This window comes from Oryza brachyantha, chromosome 10, assembly GCF_000231095.2.
Source record: "Oryza brachyantha chromosome 10, ObraRS2, whole genome shotgun sequence".
NCBI classification, from domain to species: Eukaryota; Viridiplantae; Streptophyta; class Magnoliopsida; order Poales; family Poaceae; genus Oryza; species Oryza brachyantha.
Genome location: NC_023172.2, coordinates 2,091,288 through 2,099,891, shown reverse-complemented (window position 1 = coordinate 2,099,891; position 8,604 = coordinate 2,091,288). Strand labels below are relative to the sequence as shown.

Here is an 8,604-nt window from a genome sequence, read left to right as displayed (position 1 = left end):
TATCTATTGATGTATTAACTACGAGTCACGCTACATCAAAGTTTCCTATCTCTCGATAAAAAGAGAATTTTATTACTGTACAGTAGTAGATAATTAAAGAGCATCTTAATAGTTTAGATATTTTAATTTCATATCTGTAATAATTTATGGATAAGGCTGTTATTTTTCTCTAATATTACATTGAGGAACACAAGCAATAAATGTGTGTATTTAAATACTTTTTGCACGGAAAAGCCAAAATAAGCTGACTAATTACTGTAACTGAAATACGCAGAGCTTTCTGAAAAAGGGAAAAATATACAAAATTGAGCTCGGTTGCAGCATAAATGATTAGCATACTGATATTGTTTGGGGGAGCAAACACATTCCATTCCAATGTTAGCACACATAGTATTCAAGCCTTTACAACCAATAACTTGGCAACAAATTCCAAACCCTTTTTCATGTTACCTGTACAGAAAACTAACCAGAATACTGAATACATAAAGTTATAGGTTAAGTCGTCCTTGGCATGCAAGAGAAATCTCCAGACTAACAACATTACCTTCTCAATCTTCATCAGGGTAGGGAGATGTACAATGAGGTTCCATGAAGTGAGGTATAGGCAAACAGCAACCCAAAAATGACCAGGAAAGGCACTGACGGCTGACAAGCACACTGAATCTGGATATAGCTAATAAACCTCAACCAAATACTAGAATCTGGTGAATGCAGGCATCATCTACATAAATATATGATAATACACAAACAGGTGTAGGTTTTGTTGGCAAAAATATGCACCTGCAATGCTTGCCATGACAAGCAAAACAAGCTCAAAGTCAGGTCAGTATTCGCTCTTGCTCTTTGAGAATAACCGACTGAAACCTCGGCCCTGTTTCTCTGTGAACTGGTTAGTAAATGAGGAAGAAGAAGAAGATCTTGATCTGTGCTTCGGACGCTTCGAACTGTTCGGGGAGTTAATGTAAGGGTTTCCATCAAGATTGGAGGGGCTTTTGTGTGTTCTGTATCCATTTAGAGGAGAGACATTTCCTGTTCCCGGTGCACTTGAGAATAATGCGTGATCTGTATCAAATTGACCTGAAAGCTTCTTAAAATGCAAGCCTTGGGTTGATCTAGCTTGATCTTCGGGAAAAACCCCCACAGGTTGTTTGTTTACCACAGAACCTAGTGGTTCTGTTGGCGGCGGGCGAAGAGTTTGCAGCTGGCGGCCAAGAAGCAATATTGTCTCCTGGCATTCTGCGAGCTTCTCTGCTGCTGCTGCTATCTCTTTCTCCTGTAATTATTTCAACCAAGAACATATTATGCGAAACTCAACATGATCACATAACAAAGCAATGTTTGTATTCAGAGAGGGCAAGGGAATAAAATGTGTAATCCATGTGTTTGGTACTGTATGATCTGATATGGTACAAGATATAAAATTTACACAATTACAATTATATCAAAGAAAACTATCAGTGACTTGCATATTCTAAGAACCAATTTTACGAAACTAGAGATCTAGGTGCAACGTTTTGTGCAGAACTACAGGTTCAGAACCCATACAACAAGCAATTGGTCTTGGCTCTATTTGGTAGTAGACACACATGTCATAAGTATTGGGCACATGGATCAAGCTAAAAAGGGTCCAATGCTGCCTCTCACCACTCCATACTAGGAAACACATAAATACTTTTCTAGTGTGATAACCCTAGCCATCAAAATGTTGATGCATGTGAAGCTGTTGGATTCCCTGCGGCACTCAATTGGATGTATTTGAGGCGGTGGACAGGTCTATTAGAATCAGTACAACTTAAAGTTCAGAAAGAAAAAAGAAAAGTACTAACAGTTATGCCTGTTGATTATGAAATTTATTCTATAATTAATGAAATAAGATTGACTAAACAAACTACATAGGCTATCATCAGTTACATGAACATGAAACTTAGGCTTAGCAATATCACCTGCTTCGTTTTGACACCTGCATCCTCATCTGGACATCCAGTATTCTTCTCATTCTCATACCTCCATGACATAAACAAAGTCATGGAAAGAATCGGTTAACATGCAACAAAGAAAAACTAAAGGAAACAAGATGCAATATAGAAAAACACGTCTGAGTCCTTTCAACAAAGAAAAACCAAGGAAACAAGATTGATACAATATGGAAAGACAGGTATTTCACCTTTCGATCTTCTCCTTCAGATCTCTGTACTTTGACAAATCCTCCTGATGGTTCTCTCTTTCTTCAGCAAGTTCAGTTCTCAACGTATCTATCTGTTTATGCAGCACTTCTATTTCACTTTCTAATTTCAACTTATGTGACTCAAGTGATTTGTATGATTCAGCCATACATTTCAACTGTGTCTCAGTCAAGCTATTTGATTTCTCGCAGGCAGACAGCTTTGATGTAAGCTCTTCCATGCTTTTCTCCATCTCACTAAACTCAAGCTTTGTACATTGAATAGCTTCGTTGCACTTTGCTAATTCCATCTCCAACTTCCTCTTGTCCGATTTCAGTTGTTCATATTCCTCTGGTGAGCATATCCGCACTGTAGTTTTAACATCAAATGCATAACTAGAACCCTCAAAGTCAGGATCATAAGATGAGTGAGGCATAAGTGAACAAACATCAGCTAGACTATCTTTAGTTGGCTGACGATGCACTTTGTTTTCCAATAAGGTCACTTTATCAACACAGTCCAGATTATTGCTCTCTGCCTCATTGACGCTGTCTCTCAGCATTGTGAGTTTGATCGCAGAACTTTCAGACAAGATTTCCGCTAATGCTATCACCATCTCAGCGAGACAAGTTTCATTAAACATAACTTTATCAGCTAGAGTGGAGAACTGCTCTATTTTCTCACAGATTCTGCGGTAGGGACCTTTACCTTGGAACTCAGATAGTTGCCTTTTGAATGACTGGAAAAAATCACGAATATCCAAAATTGCCTGTCTTAGGACATGATCCATAACCCCTCGTTTCCTAGATTGGTTTGTCAATGATCCATTATCAGCAACTTCGTTCATGTCTTCAGCTTGATTCTTTTTTGCATTCATTGATTCTGCTTCTTCCTCAATATCTCTTAGGATATTTCTGATACCATCTAGTAACTTCCCAACATTATTCTGTGGTGATTGAGAACCCAAGAGAGAGGAAATTCTTGATTGCAATTTTGAAAGCGAGGAGTTCTCAGGTTGATGTTCACTGCTGGATGGCGTATCTGGGAACTGCAAGGATGGCCATGAATCTCTATCACTTTCCCGTTTATTGACAATAGTGAGAGTGGTGTCAACTTTAGCAGCCTTCTTCTTGTCAATAAATCTTCCACATCCTTTCCCTTCAGGAGATAAGCACGCCAACCTCTCCATCTCTAGAAAGTCGTCCATGAGTACCATCTGATTGGAATTTTCTGTTAAACCACCCTTACTTCCTTTATCTTTCTTGATGTGTGAGAGCTCAGATATCAACGCATTGGCCCAAGACTCGGCACAACTTGCTGCATCATCAACACCATCTTCAGACATGGAAGTCAGACTTGGTGGGTTGCTTCCATTCAGGCTCAGTGCACCATCATGATGAACATCAAGGTTTGAATTTGTTGGACTCTTATACTGCCTAGCACTCACCATCTGAACTTCCATGCTGTTGAGCTTGCCTGCTGTCTTAGCACATGTATTTCTTGATGCCTGCAACTCATTATTACGCTTTGACAGCGCATCTTTTAGCATCTTGGTTTCTTCCTCCATCGATAATAAACGTGCAGTCAGAAATTCATTCTCTTTCTGCATGTGTTGCAAGTTCCCGAGAGAATTATCAGGAGATGGTGACATAGGATGATGGAAGTTCGAACTCCTTGAAGGGGAGCGTCGCATTTTGTTATCAGCGTGATCTCTGCCCCAGCTATCCACTTCGAGCTTCATTTGAGCTAGTGCAGCTGGTCCGGGTAACTTTTTCCGAACAAGTGCACGTAACCTTTGGCATTCCGCTTCCAGTTTTAATATTTTCTTGACATCCTCTAGATGCTGCTTAGTTGCTACATCAGCTGAACGCACACTCATGTTCTTTTCTTCATTGCGAATCTCAAGTTCTTTGGAAACAACATGTACTTCATACTTCAATGAACTTATCTCTTTTTCGCCTGATTGAATAGTGCTCTTCAACAATTCCATCTGAGCTTCTGCCTGTGCTTTTTCCTTACCAACTTTCATCAGTAAGTTTTCCCGTTCTTGAAGAGATCTTGAGAGCACATCATTCTCATCACCTGCTCGAATTAGCTCCTGTTCGAAAGAAGCTAATTTTGCTTCTAGTTCAGCCTTCATCATCTCCCACTGCTTGGTCTTTCCAAAGACAACATCTTGCAGCTTTTGCTCACTTTCCTCCTTTACTGTCCTCACTTGTTTCATACATTCCTTCAGAGCACCATCCAGATGAGAAGCTCTTTCCTCAGCGGCTAGCTTAGATAATGTAACAGTTTCTAGTTGAACTTTCAAAGCCAAGGCCTCTGCTTCAGCTTTCTCCCAACCTAGAATGATGGTGCAAGTATTAATTTACAAAATGTTCCTGCACAAAATTTAGTCTTAATACTAGTTTTTTTGTTTTTATTTTGTGACATGAGTCTTACTACTGCTGGTAACTACAGATTTTATTGCATCGAAGTGAAATGTTATGTTGCAACTGTAGTTAGTTCTAAGGTATAAAAGAAATATCCAAGTTCAAGCTCCTGGAGACAAATTATCATACACTACAATTTACGCAATAATCTATCCAAACAACAAAAGTAAATCACAGCAGCAATGAGCTACAAACCTGATACAGCCTCTTCTGCCACTCTAACATGCTGCTTTACTAGGCCGTCTTTGTTAGTGATATCAGATTGTGCTGCAGATAGTTGTTCATTCAACACATTCACCTTGTCAGATAAAATCTTCACTTGCTCTTCTAATTCAGTAAAACTTGCATATCTTTCTGGTGAAATCTGCACAAATTTTGGTACTTGCTCGTCCTGAAAAGCAGGGAAAAAGTTTCAAAAAAGATAATCAATCAAGATAAGTGTTTAGAACTGGCTTCTACTTAAAGGGTAACAGCAGGTTCGACCAAAAATCAAAGTCATGTTGGTTAACAACATAAGGTACATGACACATTACTACAACAAAAGAGGTACATGACACAAAGACATAAATTGGAGGTTCAATATCACAGTAAGATGCAAATCACGTTGAAAAAGCATCTCTTAGTAAAGTTTGTGACTAGTTCCCTCTGTTTTGCCAATTAGCGGCAGTGATGATGTGGAACTAATGCAGGACAAGACTGTTTAACTATAGTAGCATTGATATGCAGAGATAGTGGAGCAGAGAACAAGTCAACACTTTGGTTAGCAAATAAAAACAAGCATAATTATTTGAGTTGATGCGCAACATGTTCGTTTCAGAAATAAATGCATGATAATTTCAAGTATATACATAAAAAGAAGAATTTAGCCTGCAATTTAAAGATAATGATAGTACACCATGGATAGGATACTTATCACTTGACAAAGTACAGATATAAAGGGACTACAGTATCATTCTTTGGTGGGGGGAAGAGAGAACAAATAAAAGAAGAGCCATGAGTTGTATATGTGTTTACAGAAAGATTCTTATCAAAAAAGTGACAATAGTTGGGGAATAAACAAACAGGCCTTTCAGGGTAGACACTGATGATCAGATTAAAAAAACAAAACAAAATATGTAGTTTAGATTTATAAAGATCGTTCAATTAAACAAAGGAAGACAAGAAATATGCTATTTTTTTCTCATGAGTGAAGCATAAACTGAATGCACCAGCATATCAACTGGTCAAGATTGCAAAGAAGCAAAGCCCAAGAGTGAACAAAAACCTGCTCTGCTTGATTGGAATTCTTCAGCAAATCTCCACTTGATGATTTGTCAGAAGACTTCTTTTTCCAAGGCCAGCTTCTTCGATCCATCCCCCACTATATCTCTGATCAAGTATGTGGAATACCTTCAGTTAGCCGAACAAAAGAGAATGACAATTTATCATATGATGGAGCAGGATAACTTTGCAAGATTCAGAAGGCTACAAAAGTAAGTAAAACTAACATATCCAATAAACAGGAACCAACTGTACATAAAACAGAAAGGGAGGAAAAAAGAAACTGACATATAAGTCCAAACAAGTTGGCAAGCACCAAACGAGCAGAACAAATTACTGTAATATTTAGACGACTCGGATTCTACGGAAGAAAACGCAGCAGGATATTAAATTTCATATACAAATCCTTCAGTCAAGACATGGTTTATTGCTGGGCACGCATGGTATCCACTTCACTACTAGTCAGACAAGGACATGCAGATAATCAACTCTAACAACTTCTTCTGCTTTGTCCACAAGCATACACCTTCAGACATAGGACAGATGACCTTGCAGGAAGAAGCACACGCATCCAAAGCAGATGTATCTAAACAAGTGGTTAATAATTTAGTCAAATTGCACCCACAATCATACAGTACATCTATACATAACAACAATTAGCCATCTTCTTGAAGCAAAGTAAACCCGAAAAACTGATTCTTAAAGCAAACACCATGAGCAATCAAACAGGCAATGCACCTGACTCTCAATTCAAAGTGTACTAATCGGCGGTTTGGTCGCGCAGCACGGATCATTCGTCACTAGTACACCAGCACCACTCTGTTCCTCCTAAACCCTGAAAGGCACCATCAAAGAATGTGGCCTCTTAACTACAGCAAGACAGGCATGTCACCATCATCCAGCCTACCTTAAATCAATTCTCAATCGATTAGCGGTCACATTGATCCGATCATAGCCACTACATGACACTGACAAGCGCAGGCTTAGACGCGTCCATTAACCGCAACCACATCCAAAAGAATCAGGTGTACCACACTTTGAGATCATCACAAGAACAGGATGTATCCCACAGGGAACCAACCAACCATGGATTTGCAGACGCAACCCAATGGAAGAGACCACAACCAAACTTGCCGGGGGCCAGGTGATGAACGGATGGATGGATGGATGGAGAGGATGAGTAAATGTCGTAGAACATGCCCATGTGTTTCTCCTTGCTCCGGCCACTTTCTCCTGTACTTGCACCTTCCATCACTGGTGATTGCTCTGCAGGGGAGGCAATGCATCAATTGCCACCGGCAGCAGCAACAGTAGGAAGGCGTAGGATTGGAGTAAAACCCTCCTCCCACATATCACCGCACGTACGGCCGTCAATGACAAGGATTAATGGCGTCTGCCGGCTGCTTCAGCTGTCAATTTGGGGGGACATTCACTGGAGCTGCACTCATGTCTAAAATGCAGAAATTTTCAGGGAAGGGAGAGATTGAAGCAAATTTTGGGAATGCAAGAACCGATCTTGCCGGACCAACAGCACGAAATCGTGATGAGATTGAATCGACTCCGCAGCGAAAAGAATTCAGGCGCGAAATTGACGAAAGAAATCGCATAACTGAACCAAGAAATACAAGAAAAGAGCATAAAAAATCAGCACCAAGAAATCAAGATCGCTGCAACCGCTCAGCTAAACCTCCCAAGAAACCCAGTAAAACCATTAGCACAGAATGCGGAGACCGACACTCACGGGAGCAGCAACCGAGCGAGCTTGAAAGAACCACCACCACCACCTCCGGCGGGCGCGGCAACCGAAGCGGCGGCCGGGATCCGACCGGCGGTGTAGGAAAAATCTCGGTGTCGGTGGCGCGGCGGCCTCCCCCTCCCTGCCGCTTTGCTTCGTGCACACTCCTGCTCCCAATCTGGGACGACGCAACGCACACGGATCGATCGATCGATCAAGACTGGGCTGGATTCCCTCACTCTCTTCTCTCTCTCTCTCTATCCACCACCTTTACTCCTCCTCACTCTTTACCCTTTTTGTCCACCTGTCTCCCACCCTTTCTTCCTCTTCTTTCTCTCTCTCTAATCTGCCTTTCCTAATGGCAAGAATCAATCAACCAATCTTGGTGCAGCTTTGGCAATTGGCAATGCACTGCAACTTCCCCCATCTGCCCTCACTCCAACCTTGAGCAAGCTTCCTGTGCATGAGCATCCAGCAATGGATCAAGATCAGCTCAAGAAGAGAGAGAGAAAGGGGTAGAGGGAGAAAAGCAGGTGAGGTGGAAAGTGCTTGCCTTTGCCTAATTGCCTTGTCTGCTGGGGAAGAGAGTGCAAGCAAAAGGTGGGGTGAATGTCATTGAGGAGGAAGAAACCTCAATTGCTCATGATGACGGTGGCGTGTGGATCATGGTGGCCACATGGTCACTGGCTTGGCACTGTCACTGTCTCACTGCTCCAGTTCTGCTGGGGGACGGAGCTATAGTAAAATATACATGTTTCACTCGTTTATTTTCGAGTATTTTAAATTATTAGGCTGTCTCGAAGGGGTTGTGAGAATGCATATAATATGAAAATAGATGAACTTAAGCTTAAAAGAAAACTGATCTATTCGTCCTTCCTAACACAGCTCCACCCATGTTCCTATTACTAGTACTCAGGCGGTGTTTGGAAAGCTAGAATTTTCGTATAGAAGGATTATTTGATTTTTTTATGATAGTAGTTAGTCGAGTATAAATAATTAAATTAATTAATTATTA

The 8,604-nt window shown here is 40.8% G+C and overlaps 1 protein-coding gene across 3 annotated transcripts; it reads right to left on the bottom strand.

Moving 5' to 3' along the window:
* Positions 1 to 288: 288 nt before the first annotated feature.
* Positions 289 to 8,135, bottom strand: LOC102699811 (filament-like plant protein 4). Of its 3 annotated transcripts, none has more exons than XM_006661585.3 (6): positions 7,596 to 8,135; positions 5,859 to 5,962; positions 4,790 to 4,985; positions 2,165 to 4,505; positions 1,944 to 2,004; positions 289 to 1,273 (listed from the first exon to the last, which is right to left on the bottom strand). In XM_006661585.3, exons 2-6 carry the CDS (start codon positions 5,946 to 5,948, stop codon positions 824 to 826), a joined length of 3,138 nt encoding a protein of 1,045 aa, XP_006661648.1. In that variant the 5' UTR covers positions 5,949 to 5,962; positions 7,596 to 8,135; the 3' UTR covers positions 289 to 823. The 3 variants fall into 3 exon arrangements, with proteins under 3 accessions (XP_006661648.1, XP_015697411.1, XP_006661649.1); XM_015841925.2 differs by having other exon boundaries at positions 353 to 1,273; positions 5,859 to 5,983; XM_006661586.2 differs by lacking the exon at positions 7,596 to 8,135 and adding an exon at positions 6,082 to 6,096 and having other exon boundaries at positions 353 to 1,273.
* Positions 8,136 to 8,604: the final 469 nt, after the last annotated feature.